Genomic DNA, 24,596 nt, shown 5'->3' on the forward strand with positions numbered 1-24,596 from the left:
TATACGGGCCTATTCCAAATGTGTTTTGTATTGATCATTTTTCATGATGCCCTCCACATATTCCGGGTCAAAACCAGAAGCATGGCGAAGGGTCGAGCCACGCCATCATGTCGCTTAAGATAATGTGTTAAATTATTTATTTCAGTGACAAACACAAAGGCGATACGTAAACAGACATGAGTATAACCAACATAATTTGACTGATCTCCTTTAACTTACTCGCCATGGTCCATGTTTGGTTATTAAACAAACTTTAACAATTTAATGAAAGTGAAAGTGAAGTAAGTGTTAAAGATGTTTTGTTGTTGAATTGATGTTTAACGCCCCACTCACCAATATTCAAGCTATATAACGGTTGTCTATAAATATTCGAGTTTTTGACCAGACAATCCAGTGACTAACATCAAGTACATCGATCAACGCAATTGGGATATGATGACATGCATCAACCAAGTCAGCGAGCCTGACCACCCGATCCCGTGAGCTGCCTCCTACCACAATGGAAAGCCGTTTTTTACGACGACCATGGTTTGCTGAAGACCTATTCTACGCCGGATCCTCATGGGTCTAAAGATGTTTTGAAATCTAATATGCTGCGTTCCTTGGTCTGTTACAGGAAAAGATACAATAATGAATTCCTTCTTCGTTACTTATTTCCATTGTCAGGACCTGAAAAGTACAGAACTACGTGTAATTAAACACAGAATATGACAGATTATATGTCAACTCACAATAACATGGTATGCTAAATGTGTTATATTAGGATAGGAAAGAAAGTATATGCTTCTGTTTAATGCTTCTATACATGCACAAAGTTGGTCCATGGTAATAACATGTAGTTTTAATCAGCGAGCGTGTTACATGTTAGGGTACCTTCAGATAGTTCCCCAGTGTTCTGGTATGGAGATGCTCTGATGGACTCATAGGTCACAGGGGGAGTCTCTGCCATGCCTTCAAAGGTACTTTTATCTGCTGCAGCATCCGCTGAAAATGTAATTCATTACGTATTTAACAAGAAATCCATATCATAACTCTTCTTAATAGCACTTCAATATTACCTTCACTGGAATACTGAAATTTAAATCAGTATTGAGCAAAATGATAAAACCTTTATCTACCTTTTGTATTCTCATACATCTTCAACTGTGAGTACTGTTGTTTTTCTGATTCCTCCAAATTTATCTGATCTGAAACAAAACAGTGTGGAAATATTGTAATGATTTCAGTGCTAAACAGTCCCATACACATTGGTAATTTCAGCAAAAGGTAACAACCAATAACCAGTACATACCTAATGATGAATACTCTCTGTTGTCCATGTCTACACTTTCAGGATTCCTGGTGCTGCAAAATTAACAAGATCCATTTCAACAAGAAACATAATGGAATGGAGCGATAAACTTCAATACATAATATACGTCTTAAGTTATCTTATTATGGCTCTATTACCTTATTTAGTATTTTCCAATGTTCCGTACATTGTTATCTTTAACTTTGACATTCATAATACCTTTTTCGTAATGCAGTTTCTGGAAAACAAAAATAGCCACATGGTACATAATGTAAAACGAACATCATACATGGCAACAAAACTCGTCATCCATAAAGGAAACCTACAGCAGCAAGGATCAAGTTAACTGTAAATGACTGCATGTTCATTGTATTAACAACATAAAGTTGATGATGCAATTGTGTCTTTCTGTCAATATTAATGTCGAATACATGCTAATTAGGAAATCCTAGGCCTGACAATTAGGTTTTCAAACCCATTCATCAATATAATGGAACATCATTATCAAATTATTCCTATTGACAATCGTTTTACAACGGAAATTTAACTATGTACCTTTCAGAATATGTCCGAGCTTAGGCTTGTATACCTTTCTGTACAGTACCATCAGAACAATTCCCCCGATGAGCAAAGTAAGAAGAAGGGTTCCAACTGTGGATCCTGCTATCACCCATGTACACGAACATGGAGTTTCAAGGTTTTGCTGATTTGGTGGATCTGAAATATAAGTAAAACATCATTACAGACGGGTGCAAATCATAGTCAGTTTAAAGGGTCGGGTGAAAGGGTATTCGTTTCCAGTTTCCGACTTATAAAAAAAAAACTAAATGGTGATTGGTGGGCGATGTCACAGAATACATAGGTTCGAATCTCAACATATGTGTAAACGTGATGTCTGGTATTATTGATACTGACATGGCTAAAAGATATGTAGCTCACAAATCATTGGCTGGAGGCCAGATACACATGTTCACGTTGCATGAATAGAACCCTTGAAAACTTAATCAGATATAAGGGACATTACTTAAAGTACTTCAAAATAAGAAATTACTTCAATATTAAATTACTTATCTTTGTCTACATCAACAAGGATGACATCAAAAACAAAACTTTCAAATGCAGCACTTGCTGTTCTATTCAATTCTTTATGGTGATGAGGTGTTAATTACATTTAACAGTTTAATCATTTTTTATTCTACTTGATTGACACATACCTCCAGCAGTCCTAGTTTCTACAAATACATATCTGTTAGAATCCACATAGTCATTTTTAGCATGTAGTCGGAATATGTAAATATCTCCCCGTGTAAGCCCAGTCACTTCCACCACCATCATCTTGCCGGTGTCTGCATAGGTCTTGTAGACAGTCCAAGTTCTTGTGCCAAACTGATGATGATCAAGCACAAACATCTGAGGGTGTCCTCCATTGAACCCAGGCAGCCACGATAACCATACCGACGACGTTGTTGCATTATCCAGATCTCTAAACTGTGTTGGTGTCTGTGGTGGCCCTTACAACAAATTAATATGAGAAGGAGTGCTATCATAGATAAGTCAGAGATAGGTATTGGAACACATGAACAAGTACATCCTGAAATAGTGAATGACAAATCAGAATGTCGTAGCTTACCTTCAGACACTATGCTGACTGTGTATGCCACTGAACCACCTTCAACGTTATTAGCTGTCAGACTGTAGTCCCCGAAGTCCTGCTTTTGGAGGTTAGTAAGGTGAAGTCTGGCAGTGACCAAGATGTCGGAGACAGGGCTGGAGGATTCAGTGAGGTCCTGTCTGGTGCTGGTACTTCTACTCCAGGTGAATGTTGGAAGGGGGTAGGCCAGGACTGACACAGACACGTTCATGTTACCACCCAGTCTAGAGGCGTATTTGAGTTGCTGGGCAACTGGCCCATCTAGTCGAGGGGAACCTGTTTAAATGTGGACAACATATGTAATGGCCCTAGAAGAAACAATATCCGTTGAGTGCATTATATTATGAAGACCAAAATTATCGATTATGCAGAATTATTCATCAGGACACTTTCGTTGATATTTCAACTTGGCAGTATCAACATATGAGACATGATAACACAAATATACCAGCATACTGTAGGCCGGCCATTTACTCAACTGGGTTATTATACACAGTTTTGACATAAACCATCACTGGAAATCATCACAACACTACCAGCCGAAAAGAATATCCAAACAGATTACATTTGACCAGCATTTCCAACCCTTGGCTGCCAGATGCCCCGATGTTGTTAGTGGCAGTACAGGAGTAGTTCCCTCTTTGTCTACAGTCTGCTGACTCCAGTCTATATTCTGCTGTCAGGGAGTTATCTGCCTTTGTCAACTCCTTAGTTCCATTCAGTATCCTGATGACTGACCTTGGACTACTATCAACCTGGCATCTCAAGGTCACTGGATCTGACTCGTTAACAGTCACTGAACCACTGAGGGAGTCGGCAGTAAACATACTCACAGTGGCTGGATCTGAAATTATAACAGCGTGAAAACCTATGGTTCGCTTTACAATTATCTTTTTTTACTTTACACTATGTTAAAGGATTGTGATGTGTAGACCATATACTTACACTGAACATCAATACTGACTGTAACACTGTCGCCAATGTAGACTATATACTTACACTGAACATCAATACTGACTGTAACACTGTCACCAGTGTAGACTATATACTTACACTGAACATCAACACTGACTGTAACACTCTCATCAGTATAGACTATATACCTACAATGAACATCAACACTGACTGTGACAATGACACCAGTGTAGACTATATACTTACACTGAACATCAACACTGTTTGTAACACTGTCACCAGTGTAGACTATATACTTACACTGAACATCAACACTGACTGTAACACTGTCACCAGTGCAGATTATATAGTTACACTGAACATCAACACTGACTGTAACACTGACTGTAATAATGTCATCATCGTAGACTATATACTTATTTGAAACATCAACACTGTTTGTAACACTCTCACCAGTGTAGATTATATACTTACACTGAACATCAACACTGAAAGTAACACTCTCACCAGTGTAGACTATATACTTACACTGAACATCAACACTGACTGTAACACTGTCACCAGTGTAGACTATATACTTACACTGAACATCAACACTGACTGTAATACTGCCACCAGTGTAGATTATATACCTACACTGAACATCAACACTGACTGTAATACTGCCACCAGTGTAGACTATATACTTACACTGAACATCAACACTGACTCTAACACTGTCACCACTCCCGTGTACATTAGAAGGCTGACATCTGTAGGAGCCTGTCTTAGATCTGTCAGCTTGTCCTAGACTCAGAGTGGCTCCACTGCTGAAGACTGTTCCATTGTGTAACCACCTGTAGCTACATCCTGGTCTGCAGAGGGCGGAGCACGTGACTGATGGAAGAGCCTGGTGTTCTGTCACAGTGTAGGAGGAGGTGGAGGGAGTCAGGGAGATCTGGTAGGGCCCGTCTGGAATACATGGTACTGTGACACTGATACCGTGATACAAGATAACGTTATACCTCTAATAACACACATAAGGAAAACAATGATGAGTTGATGATATTCAGAAAAATATTTTCTAAACTGTATGAGAACACACTATGTATTTAATAGCAGCATGTACATAAACGAGCGATTGTTTAAACGTTCCACGGTTTGGTGTGGCTATCGAAAAATAATTGTTCAGCATGATAAATACATACTCTGTTCATCATTTTTTCATGGTTATGACGTTTTGTGTCTGTTTAAGACGACAGGCTGTGAGACAAAAAGAAACAGTATGGGGAAACTTGACAGTGGTCTGCTTCTGTATATATTTACAAAAAATCTAATTATCCTATGAAACACACGTGGTGCTGGCAAATGGTTAATCTCCCGTGGAGCCTGTGATTCAACTGAAATTTCGGAAAGCATGAATTTGTGAAAACTAAAATAATTTGCTTTGATAGATTTTTGTTTTCTGCTGTAAACTCCACCAATCCAAGGATGGTCGAGTAGCCTAGTAGCCAAAGGGTTCGCTCGTCACCCCAAAGACCCGGGTTCGATTTCCGACATAGGTACAATGTGTGAAGCCCATTTCTTGTGTCCCCCGCCGTGATATTGCTCGAACATTGCTAAAAGCGGCGTAAAACCATACTCACTCACTCACTCCACCAATCCAAAGTTGATATATTAAGAATTCAATACCATCGACACAGAAAAAACCTGATGTTTGTTTTGTGTGTTTGATCATGAGGAAGGTGCAGGTAAGAAGTCCCACGCGATATGGCATATCAGTCAAAAAATTAATATGTACAGACAGATTAGTATCGAGTCTTTCCCGATAGATGCTATTTTCCTTACGAGTGTGTTTCAAAACGAATCCATCGCGCAGCATCGAATTTGAAAGTGGTATCTAACGGGGAAGAGTTTTGTGACATATTTATAACTTAAACTTTGTAAATTCTACATTAAAAGAAAATGTGCCTGGTATAAGGGTGCCTTGTGAATATGTATACAACTTTCGTAACTGATGATTCGATAATTGTTTCTTCTCTAAAAGAGCAAACTGGAAATATATAGTGCGAAGCTTTCTCCGAGATCGATTGTAAGAACTGATGAGATCCCGATTCTGTAATAAAGTTAATAATAGCATAAACACTAACATCACCAAGCGAGAGACAGCAGGAATATGTAGCCTCATTGTATCAAAGTCGGTAATGTGTATGCAAAAGGAGGGCCGGAGACACGATCGACACATCAGTCAATCACGTTTGTCATGTTGCCTATGCGATTGTACACAGGTCAGCAGGTAGTTTAGACGTTATGAGGTGAGGTGAAATGTGGTTTGAGGTCGTGTTCAGGTCTAGTACACTTATAAAACGACGTGCATGCACGTGTGTCTGCGTGTGTCTGGCTGATTGTACTTGTCCGGACAAATGCCGAGTGTGTTGTGCTGGTCAACTGATTTGCAGTATACTGGCCCTGAGCCGACCAGTCCTTGTTTTAGACCTAAATGCCAAGCGCCTGGCAGAGTACTGTCTTTTAATGTATTTGTGTGTGACGCGACCGGGAATCGAACCCACAGTCATCCGATCTTCGGCGGACGTTATGTCCACTGGACCACAGAAGCGATCTTTTTGTAGTAATGAAATTGATTGTAATTATTGTTTGGCATCACTAATAACGGTGCACTAAGACAGGGGATTGCATCGGTTGACATTTCTAGTTGATGTCCATTTTGTCCATAGGGCCTACTCTTATTCACAAAATGAAGTTGAAAGTAGTAAGTATGATGAATGTTGTGTTGATGGTTCGATATAACGTTTTGTTTATTGGTGATGCTCTGAAGCGTTATGCAACAACAATACTTGTAATACTGCAATAAAAAAAAGTATATGCAATAGATCACAGGGGACTGAAAAATCCAACAGACAAATTCAAATATATATGTAAACAATGCAGCGAATTTTGAGATGAATGCACTGTATGCCTTGTTTCGTGAATGTTACTAGTTTCTATCTGGAGTAGGTTATCGTCTGAAAGTAGAGTAAACATTGTGTACACCATTCCAAGGATCAGCTGATGACTACAAATAGCCCGGACCTGGTGTTTTAATATCATGAGCAATACAATAATTTTTTTTATTTAAACGGTAATATCTCCGAAGGGTATGCAATTAAGATATATTACTTAACATTGGGCAAAATGTTACTTTATAAACATCTTCATAAAAGCCTAACCAAAGGTTCGACACATCAGGGGAAACGTCTAGCCTGTGTAGGTGAGTCATGGCTTGTTGACTATAACATTTCATAAAAGTGAGTCTGTATACCCTTTCGATGTTTATATTATATATATTCATATATTTATTTATTTGGAGCCCTTCGATATAAACAAAGCTAGTGAAATAACTCATCGCATTCATCTAGTTATTTCAACAATTCAGGGAGTGATGAGAGTAAAGTGTTCAGTGTGGAAGACTGTTTGATGTTTGTTGAACATCGGAAGGGTCTATTGGGAGAAGATTAGTATTAGATCAGAGTAAGAGTAGGAGAAGTGGACAGTTTCACAGTGGTACCGACGCCTCTATTCGAATAACCCGCTGATGATAAGGAATAGACCCATAATGACTTTTTAACAGTGGGTGAGTAGCAAATTAATTTAGTAGATCCCTTAACTACCAATGGCATGCGAACAGCCAGACAATATATCAATAGCTAATGTCACTGACATTCCCTTCCGGTTTCGTCGAAGAAATACTTATTTGTATTTTATTATTGCATGTTTTGTAACTGTTCATATTGACAATTGATGATTGAACCTTACATAAATCAGTGGTGTGAGACATTTGTAAGTAACATGTTTACAGTACTTACACCAAGGATCCATGTTGTACCCCTGGCTCCACTCTGACTCCAGTCCCTGACTTTCTCTGGCTCTACATCTGTAGCTGTGACTGTCCCGGGAACTCACTGTGAAGGTGTAGGGGGAACCAGGGGAAGTAACTGTGATGTTAGTGTTGTCACGCTGCCAGGTGTAAGCCAAGGTCAGACCATGGTCAGCTGGGACAGTGGTAGAGGTGGAGCTGCAGGTCAAGGTCACTTTCTGGTTGTAGACAGGAGTTGTGGCCGATGGTTGGCCAGGAGTGGTGGGCTTGCCTTTCAAAAGACTTCATGTGTAAATTAGGAGCTTGTATACAGCTTAAAATATACAATGACAATAGTGGCATGAGTTGTTGGATGAATGCTTAAGCGTGGCTTGGCCATGTTAGCAATCTTAACACCAGCTATGGATGGATAACAATCTTCATATTAACAAATTGTAATGAATCGTAATAATGAAGTCTTATCATCCACTCTTAAAGATAAGCATTCGTGAGAAGGTTGCGACTTCTACACATTTAACCATCTCATGAATCTAAAAGAACTAGTGTGACGTCAACGACGATGGCTACATGCTCAACATTAATGTTGACCAACGTTATGACAAACTCATATGGTTATATACTTTCAAGAACAAAATAACGAGTCTTTAAAACGAATTATCATTGATTGACAAGATTACAATTCTTCGACTTCATCAGACACGATGTTGAGTTGGATCAAAACAGTTAAGATACGATAACGATCTTGAATGCTCTAAAACCTTTTCTGTTGTGTGTTCAAATGTTGTGTCACGAGGGTTGAAATTGCGATCCCCATCAAGTATTGAGACATGTTTACACGACATAAAACCCCGAAAGTTTAGATAATGTCTTTGAATGAATATAATATTCTTGCTCATCTGGACTAATGTAACATTAAGTTTTATACAGTTTTAATACATCAGTCTATCCTACCAGTGCAAATAAATCAGTTTTAACTTCTTTTATTCATTTTGTGCATATGAAGAAGTTTTAAAGCATTAGGACAGATTAGATTGTCCCTATTAGTATGTTAAGTATTTATTTATGTATATATTTAAAGGCAGTGTTTCGGTTCTGTCTTATCAATACATTGTGCCCTCGTTGGCAGGCATGAACAGACTTATACTAGTACTGGACATGCGTTACAGATATGGTTCGAGTAAGTGAAGCTGGCGAATGTCATTATTTGTTATTGATGTCTAGTTGCACATGCGTAATCGACTCTGCTTTATGCAGATATTTCTATTGCATATAGAAAGGGTTTTGTCGCTTTATTTACATGACTCAAAATACAGGATCAACAAAATACTGTGTAATCAGATACAAAATACAGCCTGAAAGTGACAATAGGTTCATAAATAGGAGAAAAAATACAATAAAAATATGCAGTACATTTGTAATACATGTAAACCTTATCTGAATATTCTTACTGCGCGCACTTGTATTTTATGTGATTCAGTAGATCCTTAAAGCCCGTGTTTAGAATTGGTACATAAGCTCAACATTTGCCTTGTAGAAAGTAGGTCAGTAAACTTCCAACTGGTTCCAAATAATCAACAGTTGGAACAATAGAGTGACGTCATAGATGTATTTTAATTTTGGCTCCAAACCACCGTAGCGACTACATGCACTACAAAACTTTCCCGGAATCAAGTCAACTCTTCTTTTATACAACCAATACCAAGTACAAACACACAGAGGCACATTACGACCATGAACTCCCACCAATGTAAGCATTTACCCAAAGCGAGTCCACAATAAGCAGGGTCTACAATTTCCGTTTAAGATGTTTTGGATCTTGAGGAAAAAATGTTCCGCAGAAATTTACTTTTTTATGCTTCTAGCTTTTTTGCTTATAGCTATGCCTAGGAAGTGGAGAACGACCCAACTGCTGAATGTATTCAAACCACAGAGTCACCCATTATACCCCTTCTATAACATTCGACCAGATACCACCCGTTCATAGAAATATTGATTTTGTAATGGATATATTACTGGCGGCTGATATAACTACGATATTTTTAATATATTTAAACAAATGCGACGTGAATTGATTTCACACTGATCAAGTTCACATAAACAGATGACAACTGTTCGATTCACTATAATTAATCATAAGTTGATATTGTCAGTGTACATGATGCTTCTAACAATATAGATACGAGGGTGTGATGAGGTGATGACAACTGTACGGTTCACTATAATTAATCATAAGTTGTTATTGTCTGTGTGCATGCTGCCTCTAACAATATAGATACGAGGGTGTGATGAGGTGATGACAACTGTACGGTTCACTACAATTAATCATAAGTTGTTATTGTCAGTGTACATGATGCCTCTAACAATATAGATACGAGTGTGTGATGAGGTCATGACAACTGTACGGTTCACTATAATTAATCATAAGTTGAAATTGTCAGTGTACATGCTGCCTCTAACAATATAGATATGAGGGTGTGATGAGGTGATGGCAACTGTACGGTTCACTATAATTAATCATAAGTTGTTATTGTCAGTGTACATGATGCCTCTAACAATATAGATACGAGGGTGTGATGAGGTGATGACAACTGTACGGTTCACTATAATTAATCATAAGTTGTTATTGTCAGTGTACATGATGCCTCTAACAATAGAGATACGAGGGTGTGATGAGGTGATGACCATGTTGCAAACGAACACACGTGTATATTTAGTTTCAGTCGGATACACATCATTACACACACATTATTCAGTTACTATAATGTTTGCTTGCTCTGAATATACAGGGGTTTTCCAGATCAAACAGTAAAAGAGATTAAATATTACCTCTCATGATATCACAACATACATGTTCCTTGAGAACGTGGCTATGCACTAAATGCATAGGTAACCAAGTGACTGCTAGCGGTCGGCTCAGTACGCTTGAATGTTGTTTATTTATTTGCCTATCCCTTTGTCGTTTACCCCTTTCATCAATATATCAACAGTCTTTTATTACCTGAGCCAGGACGCACTTCTCTGTCAGACATGGGTCATCTAGGCGAATAAGTCAGCAGCACACACGTCTTGTGGATTTCTCAAAAGTGGTAACAGTTCAGAAAATGTTCTCCCACATGTATAGTGTCCATTCACTCACGACAATCACTTGGTTGCCGTCAATTGGTGAAATTGTGTTCGAGATCGGGTGGGTGGTTTTTGTTTGGGTCTAACGACTTGAAACCGTTTCTCTGTTCGGGTTTCTCAACCACATTATATTTTGCTGTTACAACTGATCTGTTTGTAAATATTATTAATTTTGTAAATATCCTCCTGACAGACATATCACACGGGTTGTACCAGTGTCACCTTGCATGCAGTGGACATTCATCTATATTACAATCGTCTGTTACTTGCAACATCTAATATTATTTGAGTGAGAGTGGTTTTAATCCGCGTTTAGCAAATGTCACGGCCGGGGATACCAGAAATGGGCTTCACACATTGCACCCATGTGATATATCGGACCCGGACTTCGAGCGGAGATTTTAACCATAAGGCTACCCCACTGTGCCTAATATTATTAGAGACAAGGAATGCAGGAATTGTCACGGAATAACAACTCCTTCATTCAGTTGTCTATTTCATATCAGGAAAAAATTCAAGGGATAAAAAGTTGGTTTCGTTTTCAAACTGCCCTCGTTGTTTCATTTTTATTTAAAGGAAAACACATTTGTTGATGCAACCTAGTGTGTATCATAAGTAGGTCCTCATTTGCTGATATGAGATGAACAGTGTAGAGCAAAGCACCAATGCAGGATATACTTTTACCCCGGTGTGACAACCGTCCTAGTGAGTGAGAGTTCTATATCTAATTCAAAACACGGACGATTTTGTTTGCATTACATTCTTATTTAAGACATAAGTTTATGTTTTATCTGAATATGTATATGGAATATAAAGAGGACAAAACTACGTGAACGAAACATCAACTAATCAAAAACTAAGTAGCCACTCACCCAGGACAACAAGTTTCTGTCCACAGTTCTGTATCACAGTACCTGGTGCTCCATCCCCACACGTGTATGTCCCTGCATCCGATATCTGGATGTTGTGCAGGGTGAAGGTGACATTCCTGGCTGCTATGTTCCCCTGGTACTCCAGTCTACCAGTGTAGTTGCCAAACACAACAGATGCCCCAGCAGCTGTCACTACAAACACAGCGACACCAGCAGGACTGACAGTGTAGAAGTTAACACCTGACCCCAGACCTCCCTGTGGAATCTCCCAGCTGAACCTGGCTGTGTCAGACGCTGCAGACAACACTGGACTGGCACTGGGGGCACCTGACACAACACCTGCAGGAAGAAGATATTTGGAAATGCAGCATGTAGTCAGATGTATCACCGTGCAACTGACCTGTTACGATGATTCAAGGAAGATTTTAAGTATTCAGGGTAATATAAGTATATAGTGAAATATACAGTCATTACACGTGTGGGTGATATGACAGCCATACCTGCTATCACGTATAACACAGTAGCAGAAACTATCTTCATCATGCTTGTTGTCTGGCACCTCGGTGAGACCTGGAATGAAGGTTTATCATGTATCAGTCATTTGGATTCTGATTTGATACATTTGGCATCGTTGAGATATGCGTATGAGTGAAGGATCATGTCGGTGTTTTACCAGCTGACTGTTTTCTTCTGTGTCGTGATGATAGTGTTTGTGTTATAGTAGTCGTTAATGTGTTAGACGGTATGACAGTACGTACGCATTGCACACTGAAAACTGATGGACGAGTCAGATGAATATATGCGTATTAACTTCAGAACCTTCAACACAATAGAATAATTTGTGATTATATTGTTAAATGTACTAAAACAAACATTAATTAAAAGTGTGAGATACGCTCACATGAAACATATTTTATATCACATACATATATGAACACACCATGGGAATCTTGACTCCGAACCCACGATCATTGGATCCTGGTATGCCTAAGAAAGGCCGCCCCATGACTGAAGGAAAGACAACCATCCTGATAATATGAACATACATACTGGTACAAGGCATCAGTAAGAGGATAAGTTTGTATATCATCAAAACTCTCTGCTTCTCGGACGTCAAATGAAACAAAAGGAATTATGTCGCCTTAAAGAAATAACTATTTAAAATATTCCACTGAGGCGAGATTTATCCTATGCATGCTGTAAACAACTGGAAACTGTAAGTCTGATGTGACTGTCCATCTGTATGTCCTGCGTTCCCTTCGCACTCGCGCATATTTCCATACTAGTGTGAACAGAGTAGACGTTTAGTATTACGGACAAAGGGAGACGATTCTGCATTGCCTTTAGACGACCCAGATAATCCCATTCATATCAGTTGTGTTCAGGTTCTAGGTTGTACCTGTAAAGCTCTGTGTTTTAATTAACCCTCCACGTACAAATAGCTGACACACAGGTAACATTTATACAGAAACAGAGGCCAGGTCAAAGTACACGAGTCTATAGAGATAGTGTAGGTTACTCCTCAATACGTTATGTCATGTATGTTCGACATGGTGATACAAATATACATTAACAAATGAGATGGCATGTGATAAGGTTAGAAATATATACTTTACACATACCTGCTGAGGCTCCACTTGGTCAGACACAAATCCTTGCTACAGTCGTCGTGTGTGACCGGGTAGCTCAACACGGAAGTAATATACAAGGTCGTGTTTATATGCTTATCGGTCGCTTTTAACTAGTTCAGGAGTCGCTAAATATAGCGGAGTCAATCTCTGGCATATGAATGCAGGCTTACTGTTACATACACGTGAGTGAGTGAGTGAGTGAGTGAGTGAGTGAGTGAGTGAGTGAGTGAGTGAGTGAGTGAGTGAGTGAGTGAGTGAGTGAGTGAGTGAGTGAGGGAGGGAGCGAGCGAGGTTTAACCCCGCTCAGAACAGTGTTTTCTTTCAGGGCCTGTCAATTTGTCAAGCCCGTAAGTAGTATACAAATTCATGTTTACATGCATATCAGTCGCTTTAAACTAGTTCAGTAGTATCTAAATATAGCGGGGTCAATCTCTGTCATATGAATGCAAGTTTATTTAGGATTTTAGAGTGAGTGAGTGAGTGAGTGAGGGAGGGAGGAGTGGAGGGAGGGAGGGAGAGAGGGAAGGAGCGAGCGAGGGGGCGAGCGAGGTTAAACCTCGCTCAGAACAGTGTTTTGATTATTTCATGGATCAGGGCCTGTCAATTTGTCAAGCCCGTAAGTAGTATACAAATTCATGTTTACATGCATATCAGTCGCTTCAAACTAGTTCAGTAGTATCTAAATATAGCGGAGTCAATCTCTGTCATATGAATGCAGGCCATTTAGAGTTTTAGAGTGAGTGAGTAACAGTTTGTTTAACGCCGTTTTAGACAGTATCTATATTACATCATGGCCTGTCAACTTTGATGTTTATTTCTTCGGCAAACCCCACGTGCTGACAAACCAAGAAACATAAACATGGATATCGATTCGGACCCACGATCGTTGTGTTCTGTCACGCCTATGTACGCCTCTATATACAGCGACTGGTGACCTGCGCCCTCATCTGTCGAGATATTCAGTGGCGAAGTTTGGTATATGTGTATGATATGCAATATGATATTGCTAATCTTTTAGCAATACAAACACAGTTCCGATTGAGTAAAGCTCAGTTATTGCGTCAATATAGACGTTCAGTATACTTCTATTTAATCACAGAAAAAATAGAAAAGTTTATGAAAATAGAAATAACCTTCAATGATCAGTAACTCCAACGGTTCGAGACTCGTAACATGCTCTGTCAAAGCAACATACAACATTGGAATCATATATATTTTACCAATAACTAATGAAATATATTATTGTCTTTTTTCTTGTGTTGTTAAATATCTTGGGTCTAAACTCAATCGGTGGGTACCGACATGTGTTCAAGCATATGACGTTGTTATATTCACATCAATATGTTCAATGGCAGCAACGAACAATATTGTTGATTTTTTAAACAACCTTCGACAGTGATTATATGTGCTATGTTGCAGCTTTGACAGAATGAAACATTTAGCCACTGTTTATTATTAACAGGAAAGTTTTACTGATGCAGTGTTTAGTCCGTTATCCACGTTAAACAAATCTGCATAATGATGGTTCTCTCTTGTTCTATTTGGGATATCTCTTTCTGATCCCACCAGTGCATTATTGCTATTTGAAGTGTTATCATTATCTCTGTTCTCATTCGTTGTTTATGGATGAATACATTTACCCTTGGATAAATGGGCTAATCGCTGCAATGATTACCATCGATCATATTTTTACTAGCTCGCACCAAATTACTTTGGCATTGTGGTAAATGTCAATTAATGATATATTCCAATTTCAGACAGTATTTTAATTTCACACGTAACGTTCTATTACATTGATATTAATCAAATAAGAAAATGCAGCAAGGGGGGTTCACAGTCAGGCTGGTTAGGCTCCTCATCAGCTCAGGACCTTTGCCCCCTCTACATGCAGCCCAGACAGCTCGGAAAAGCTGCCCATTCGAACCCACCCAGAACAGTTCGGAGAATGTGAAGACTCCCCAACACTGCAGCATTCTGCATTACCAACATGGTCAGAAGGGCTGTATTCCTGGCAGCAACCCCGGGTAGTCTCCTAATGTCAGTCAACAGATCATGAGGTACCAAACCTAAGGCACCGAGAACAATTGGGAGTCGGACAACTTGGTATTTGGGATGCAAGTGACATTTCGAAAGCGAGGTCTGCATACTTGTAATGTTTTTCCTGAATCTTTTCAGTCACATTAGTGTCAAAAGGGACAGAAAATGCATCGATATATATGTATTGGATTTATCCAAAAGGACAAGATCAGGTTATTTGGCCTGGATAGGTCTGGGGCTGTGTAGGGGCCTATTCCAAGGAATGTGATATTTATTATTTTCCGTACATATTCTTGGTTGTACCATGGATGAACCTCTGTGTCAAAAGCACAAACATGGAGAAGACGGTAATAAAAGGATCGAACCACGCCTCCAAGTCGCTTAAGAAACTGTTCCAATATGCTAATCGTGTGTGCAGCCACTCACCTGAACACATGTGAAAAACCGCCAACACCAAGGAACTCATTGCCATGTAGTCTGACATGGTAATCGTATGTGCAGCCACTCATCTGAACACACGTGTAGCACCGCCAACAGCAAGGAACTCATTGCCATGTAGTCTGACATGGTAATCGTATGTGCAGCCACTCACCTGAACACACGTGTAGCACCGCCAACAGCAAGGAACTCATTGCCATGTAGTCTGACATGCTAATCGTATGTGCAACTACTTACTTGAACACACGTGTAGCACCGCCAACAGCAAGGAACTCATTGTATGTAGTCTGACATGCTAATCGTATGTGTGGCCACTCACCTGAACACACGTGTAGCACCGCCAACAGCATTCACATGTAGTCTGAGAGTAATAAGATGATTCAGTTATAACTCAGGGTTGATAATTAAAAGCAACAAAAGTAACGTGTAAATGTTATAAGTAATTGTAGTAAAGAGACAAAGTAATTCTTAGAATGTAGATGCTGCTGTTCGTAACTAAATTGTATGAAACTATCTGTTGTAGGAAAGGCAAATAATTCTGAGAAACTTGCGTTTGTATGTAATATATTCGTTTACTTTTCAGACGCAATACAATGTTAATATAAACTATAACATGACTGTGTGAGTCGTCCTCATACGTCTGTGTGACAGCAGGAGGAGACACACAAGAGTTTTATTATCCAACTTCAAAACAACCTTCGAGAAAATATGTTTTCTGTATTGAAACCTGTGTGTCACATTTATGTGTCGATATATACTTTGTGTTAACAGTCATGCATGATATCATGTCGACAATAATGTCTACACTGTCAACACCATTGTCCCGGTTACGTTATCAATGATGTATTAAGCGTGAAATCACTTGTTTGGATTGCTATGAACGTGCTAATCTTGAACCTTTTAGATAAACATGACTGTTTCCAACAAACCATAGTTTGTTTATGTTTATTTGTCTCATACCAGATTGATGCAAGTGGTGTTTTACTGCATTCTCAGCAATAGTACTTCTCTGTGACATAAATAGGAATTATTGTTGTCTGACTGTTCAAAGCGGCGTTAAAATCCCTATTTATACGTTGTCGATGTATTCCTCATGGTACGGCTATTGGAGAATTTGTATTGGCAACTCACATTGAAAGCTCCCCGTTAGCTTCCTCACAGCTTGGTACCTATTATTTAAACATCCTATGTAGCTATGAGTTGGGTATATACAGCAGATACTGTACAATGTGCATAAACCTATCGGTGACCCAGTGATATAAGATATACAGTATATATCCTGCCTGCAGCTTCCAGCAGTATATCAACAACAACAGTATATCAACAGACAACAGTATATCAACAGACAAGCTATGTATTTATGAGTTGGGTTTATACAGCAGATACTGTACAATGTACATAAACCTATTGGTGACCCGCATAAAAGTGATATAAGATATACAGTGTATATACTGTCTCCAGTTTCCAGCAGTATATCAAAAGACAAGCTGAATAATCTATGCGTCTGAAGATTGTAACCCAGCGTTATGACAAAAACATGTACCTGACTTGTTATTCGGAGACTGTAGTGTTGAATTTCACAGGAAGCCACTTGTTATATTACTTCCTGTTAGCACTCGTAACGCGATCAACCACAACAACCGTCGGTAGATAGAATAACATAAATTTGTTATCGTTACTGTGAGGAAGTAATCGGACGCTGTGTAGTGTGTGTGTATATGTTTGTGTGTGTGTGTTTGTGTGTGTATGTGCAAAGTCACGTTCAGCATGCAGATATCTATTTCTGATCTTTTCTTTCTGCTATTTAATGTATTAATTGTAAATAATCATACATGTAACTATGGGAGAGGGCGTTCTAAGTTGTGATATCATGTGCGCAATTCTTTCCATATGAATAAAATATGTTTAACCTAAACCTACCACTTGTCGAAATGTCCTGTCCCCAGATTTGCCACGTATAGTGTCAATCAGCATTAGAGTTTTCTTCAGGTTTCACAAGCTGATACTATTATTAAAATACAGCCCCTAACCCTGTAATAACTAAACGCCTGCCTTGGAACCAAACACATTATAACGTTTGACACGCTCGAGCTCACACAATAAAAATATTGTGTTCGTGTCCCTGACGGTGCTCCGTAGTTAACAGCTCGCCTAAACGCTCCAGTTCTGTTCAATGCATGCATATGTTCAGTGATGTTACTTATTAGCCCGTTTACCCTGAAGACTGACCGGGTGTGGCTGTGTAGAATAAAACTGTTTTCTCGTGGCTTTCCCACAGTTTATTCATGAAAGTCGTCAGGCACATGTCGTCAGACGCTAGGCAGCACAAGTACTGCTCTCCTTACGACAGCTACCGTTCATCGTGCTTGTAAATGTTGTGTGTAACATTGACTGCAGCTTTTCAAGTATTAGACCAATGCAACACCTGGTGTTTAATACCAGCATGTCTAATCAAATTTATCACTGTGAAAGTAAATGACATGACATTCTATTCAGTGCTTGATAAACACTACTTTATCATACACTAGTTCAATGAGAGAAACTTTAAATGCCACTCAAAGACGAGAGAAACTACATATAATGTATGGACTACAAATATACACATTGTTGTTTATTGTTCGTATGAAGTCTGTATGAAGTAGTTTACAATCACAGTAAGTCGTCTGTAAGAGAACAGCACATACGTCATAGAGTGAGACCTGGGATTGTTTCCCTACCTGGGTACAATGTGCGAGCTACTGATTTGTATCATGTCCCCCGCCACTATATACTCACTCACTGATATCAGTCTTCTAAAGTTTGTCAGTAAGATCATCAATAAGAATGGCTTAATAATGTGTCAGCTGCATGCTAATGCAGAACTACAGAAGATAGGCACAACAGCATAATGTCTGTCTTGTGCTTCACTGCTTACTGCAGTGTATGAAACAGTGAACACTTATCATCCTGTTTGGAGTTCACTCAATGCCAAGCACCAGTAGAGAGAATGACAGACTGTAAATGTTTTCATGAAGTAATATGGCTGTATGGGAGGGAATGATTAAATGCCATATTCTCTGACATATATTTCTGGAAATGTTATCGTGTGTCGGTTTTTGAACATCTGTTAACATTAGAGCAAATATTATAGCCCTATTGACCAGAAGAATAAGGAACATTAATCTGACACTCTGTGATTTAACAGAAATACTGTGTTCAAAGCGACGTTTAATCAATTACACAGAAATCTACACAATCGGGATCGATGACATGCTTTAACCAAGTCAGCGAGCCTGACCACCCGATCCCATTAGTCGTCTTTAACGACAAACATAGTCGCTCTTTAACGGCAAATATGGGTTGTTGAAGACCTATTCTACCCCGGATCTTCACGGGTCTTTTGGTGAAGTCATTTCTGTTAAGGTCTCAGCATAACCGTCTCGAAAGCTGAAAGTGTGTTGCACTATGCAAGTTAAACACAGTCTGATATTTGATTGTGTTGTATTTCTAAAAGATGTTTAATAAAGCATGGACTGTATGTACTTGATATAGCTTAACACCAGTTGCCTATAGTTACCCCCCCCCCCTAAGAAATTTCAAAACAAAAATAAAATATAAAAAAATATCCTTAAGCTCAGATCTTTGAGTATCATTTCATACACAATATGACACAGGCAAATGTGTTTTACCATGTTTGACTTGAATAGTATTTGAAGAATTAATACCATAAAAAAATAAAGCATGTATACATGTCAGAATTTCTCTCATGAGCTGCCGCCGCCACTAAAGATATTTAGTTCCGTCCCTTAGAATCCACTGGTCACAGAATTGTCCCTTAAAGGGCATGTGGGTTTCACCAAAGTAGGAATCTGAACTGTCACATTTCACTAAACAGACATACACACATATGATATTATTGCAATAGTGATCAAAGTGGAGTTGAACTCTCATTTAGATATTGCACCACCCGTCATATGTATCATGTCAGTGCATAGTTAAGACTCTAAGTGTGAGGTGTATACAAATAGAGTGGGAATTTAACTGGGCAATATGAGGTGCATACAGATTTACAAGGCATTACACTATTAGAGTATAGAGTATATTGATTGCAATAGTAAAGATATGCGATAGTAGTCTGCTGCATTGTAGGGTGCTCCCCAGCCTGAATGAGTGACTATACACAACCATGTATCGTGTCAAACGTCGCCAACAATCCTTCAGTTAGGTATGTTCTCCCTGACCCACTGCATGCACCGCTAGTCGGAGACTGTCGTTGGTGTTTAATATGAAGCTAGCGTTCAACAGACGATGCATATGCATTGTCATTATGGATCTAGTATTACCTGTTTTATCGTAGTTCGAATATTTACCTCTTGTGGGTGATTTTGTGTTTCTGAAAAGATGTAATTATAACTCAAGGTTTAGCAAATGTTGTTTTATTTGCTTCAATGATACAAAAACAAATACAATCATGTGTTTGCACCACTGAATAGACACTTTATTGGCAAGAATGAAAGTGGACATAATGCAAGCAATCATTTCATCTGATTTTCCTTTTAGTCTAAATACAACTGTTGTTGTAGAGGGAAATTTTCAGTATTCTCATACATCTTCAACTGTGAGTGATGTTTGTGTGACTACCCCCTGTTCAGTATCGACTGCTGGGCTGAAATGAATTAAAGATGCAACCAAATGAGTATGCAACTAAAAGATGCGATTATCAAACACACCCAAAATTTAATAACTGGTTTACATACCTATCCCATGATACAATATATTTAAATATATAATTCCAGTTGTGTTTCTGTATTAAAACACATTTACACATAAAGCCGGGAATATGGGATCAGTCATCAAAATGATGAACATATATTTTGGGATAACAATGTGTATTTGTGTTAACATGATGTGGATCCTGGCACGCCAAAGGGACATAATCCAATTAATTGTGGCGATGTTTACAACTTGGCCATTGTAAGGGATGATTTCCAAATTGAACGGTTAACCAAGAAATCGGAATATACAGAACTTGGAATCAGTAAATAGACACACGATATCAATGAATAATTAACAAATTATATTGACACACACAGTCTTAAATTTCCAGTCATAAATGGCAGTGCAATGGGTTAAATATGTGGCAGTAGCAATAAGTAAAAAGCCCAATTATAAATGTCAATGTTCTCAGGAATGTCCAGAATTTGTCACTAAATGTCTTGAAGAAGTACGTGCCTCGTCCTTAAATCTGGAAACAGTGATGGAAGCTGGTAGGAGTTTTCAGATAGGTAGCCCACCCGGACAAGCGCTACAGACGCAGTCGTGGTCGTAGAAGACCTCGAATAGCCCGCGTCTCATTTTTATTTTGGCACAGCCAACCTTCTAGAAACTGTCACATGACGAAACCTCTCGAACGGCGTATTCTTCTGTTTGTTCACTGCTACAATGGAGTGATCAGATGTGTTACGGTATTTCTAGCACGTCATCAGTACACTTAACACTGCAAACACGAAAACGTCGTTTTTTTCCGTATATGGTCATTGGACGGAAAAACGACTAAAAATTCATTAAAATTGATTAATTGGTCAGCGTCTAGAAAGTGTCCAGAAAAGGGTCGAGTTTTTCAAGCGTAAAATGGACGGAAAAACGATGCTTTTTGCTCCGCCTTGTACAACTGTTAACGGCCAATCAGATGGCGCTGGTCCCCCGACGCACGTGATGTCCAAGGCTTCCTTTCGGAAGCTTTAGGTTTCGTATTTCTGGCATGCCTTGCTCTAGTATCTCTCGCGCGCAGTGCAGCGAGATTTGCTGATAAGCTAGTTTTAGGATCTGTTACATGTTAATGGAATTCAGACACGCGCCAAGAAGTCAAACCAAACAATGTTACTAAGTTTATTGTGGTAACGGCTATGTACAGTTACCCCTATCGGATAATGGGTTGTGTTTCATTTGGTTATAACAATAACTAATTTTTTAATGTGAAGTTTACAAGATATACGACTTGGACGCCAGGTCGGTCACATGACGTTCTTCACGTGACTGTATTCTTGAAAAGCCGTAAACACTGACTACTTCCACATTCCTGGGGAAAACCCTTGGAATTCCCTGGTACGAATTCATACAGAAGCGTGGTTGCAAGCCCATTTAAGGATACCCTCGCTACAACCCATCCCAGAGAGAAAAAAAACACGAAAAAAAATCCAAACTGTCGCAGTGACAATTTACAGAAATCTATGAATTTACCTTAGTATCTATTTGACACATCTTCACAATCACCTTTCAATGATCGGCCAATTGATCAGTGATGCCAAAGGCTTGAAATAGCCACAGGTTAATTAACAACTTCGAAAATATCTCCCGTCACGTTTATCGTGTCGGCCATTTTGACGTATTGTACTTGATGTAAATGTATTACGACGCTGTCATTGTAATTGACTTACTGAGGTAATTCTGTAAAAGATCTTCTCATCTTATGAGGATATTGTTTGGAATATATTTCTTGTAAACATACTAAAACATATGTTCCTCGCTTTGGGGGGAACTATTTTATTCCGGGGTGGCCCATTAAATCTAGTAGTAAGTCAAGGCACCATGCGTGATCTGTTATTTTATGTGTTTAAATTACGATTTGGGGCGTTAATAAAATACACTGACGCAAGTATATTCTATTCAAATCAATTGGATAATTGAATATGCTTTCTTTTACATATTACATAACATCACTGCACAAAATATGAACAGTTGCAGTAACACACTACGGTAATCGCATTAAACATCATTTTCAACTGTACAGTATTTCAGTATTTCAGTTATATCATGGTGTATCAGACTGCTGTGGGATAAAAATCCGAAGTGGTTCAGGTCATCCAATGGGTGTTCGGGAAAAGGTGAGCGTATCCTGCCACACAAGTGGCACCCGTCACAAACACATGCAAGGACAAGTCAATTGTTCACCTGAACAAAGCACGGAAACACACAATGATGCCCGTCCTCAGTTTTACCGAGCATGTAAATTATTTTGTCCGTCAAAAACATGGACGAGTATAAACAATATGTTCATTCACGTAATACATGTCATACATTTGACAAAATGTATTGACTCGGAGCATTATTGTTAATCACAGAGTATGCAGTTGAACTCATCACCCATCCCATTATTGATAACCCCTTCTTGAAGATCTATGAAATCAGAAGCTGCAACACTCTATCTTTTAACTGGCATGTCAGACTTCTATTTCATTACTCAGTTTTATTTGCACGGATTACTATGGAAGGGACATTGTCTCGTTGTCGCATTGTCGCATTGACGCCTTTACAACAACAAGCAAAACCTGTCAAAATTAACAAAAGCGCGACAATTGGCCATTTTTCGCATTGTCGCGTGTTCGCATTGTCGCTCTTTAATAATCCTTTTCTTTATTTTACAAAAGGGCGACGATGCCGTAACGCGACATTTTCAAGGTCAAAATATGTCTCGTTGTCGCATTGTCGCCCCATCACAAATGTGTATAAAAGGCGTAAAGTTCAGTTATTGTTACAGTTAGGAAGTTCAACCTGATAAATGTACGTCTTGAAATGAAAACACAAGTCCGTCCGCGAGTCCATAACGTTTTATTATGAGCTCTTCTCTAAAAGTGCTTAGTGTTCAACTCCCAGTTCCAAACACGTAGTACCTCCTCAATAATCCACATACCTCCAGTGCAGTGGTCTTCCGGAAGATCTTACTCTTGACCGTATTAGACAACTGACGAGTGCACGCCTGACCTGTGACCTCGTTGCAACCCTCATTAGGTGTTTGCCGAAGGGAGAGGTGTAGGAAATGTGTGCTCCAGCCCAGCGCAGAGCTCGCGACACACTGTATACTGATGTATACAGTATATTGCAGTTGATATACTGTATACTGCATGTGATACTTATTTGCGGAAATGTTACAACTTTCAAGATTCAAGATTCAATTTGCATATATTTCATATACAACAGACCGCCGTCATATATCACTGGAATACTGCTGAGAGCGGCGTTAAAACAAATTGTTTTCATAATGGAGCGCTGCAGTCATTTAAAATAGAACCGTATACATATGTACATGTAGTACCAACTCACTCTATTTGTTTCGAATATTCAGCAGAAAATATATTATTAACCAGGTCTTTGGGAAAAGATATCAGATTTTCATAAGCAGCCACATAGGGATGATAAAGGACCCCTCGCTGATTAGGTTCTTGTTTACTTAAGAGCAGAGTTGGCCATGTTAGATGATATAACCAAAATCCGGGAGCTCCGGCGGGGGGCAAGCTGGTCTTGTTAGTGTATGGTATGAGCTGTGACGTTGACCCAAGAGAATAATGTAAAACATGAGACCAACTCAAGTCTATAATGATTGGGAAAGTCTAGATTTCCACAGCTCTAGCCTGAAATTAAGGATTGTTCTATGCTCCATTTTAATTGTATTATTTTCATTTTGTAGACATGGATGGACCAACCAGGAAAGAAATTGATGGAATATTAATATCACATGTTACCACTGATCCAGTTAAATTCATCACACAATAATAAATTAGTATTTGACATTACGGCATTTGATTATTAGGGCATGATCATGTACATGTTCACTGTAGTAATGTACACACCAGTCAACTTGATTATAATTTTTATCAAAGTGTAGCGCGGCATCAACGATTACTTTATGATATCCTCACTTGTTATCGATGTATTGACATCGAACAATGGACGGCAATTCGAAATTCTTATGGATAGCTTCAATAGGGACAGCGCCGGTGTCAGTACAATTTTCCTAGTTAAAATAAGT

The 24,596-nt window shown here is 39.0% G+C and overlaps 1 protein-coding gene across 1 annotated transcript; it reads right to left on the reverse strand.

The window, feature by feature from the left end:
* Positions 1-646: 646 nt before the first annotated feature.
* On the reverse strand, positions 647-12,711 carry LOC139458209 (protein turtle homolog B-like). Its single transcript, XM_071239554.1, has 14 exons — positions 12,646-12,711; positions 12,206-12,275; positions 11,706-12,044; positions 7,700-7,981; positions 4,548-4,808; positions 3,508-3,786; positions 2,922-3,218; positions 2,506-2,802; positions 1,847-2,008; positions 1,511-1,529; positions 1,292-1,344; positions 1,119-1,187; positions 874-984; positions 647-669 (listed from the first exon to the last, which is right to left on the reverse strand). The coding sequence occupies exons 1-14, from the start codon at positions 12,709-12,711 to the stop codon at positions 647-649; spliced, it is 2,328 nt and encodes a 775-aa protein (XP_071095655.1).
* Positions 12,712-24,596: the final 11,885 nt, after the last annotated feature.

The sequence above is a fragment of the Haliotis cracherodii genome, unplaced genomic scaffold (assembly GCF_022045235.1).
Source record: "Haliotis cracherodii isolate W230 unplaced genomic scaffold, xgHalCrac1.p SCAF_12, whole genome shotgun sequence".
Taxonomy (NCBI): Eukaryota; Metazoa; Mollusca; class Gastropoda; order Lepetellida; family Haliotidae; genus Haliotis; species Haliotis cracherodii.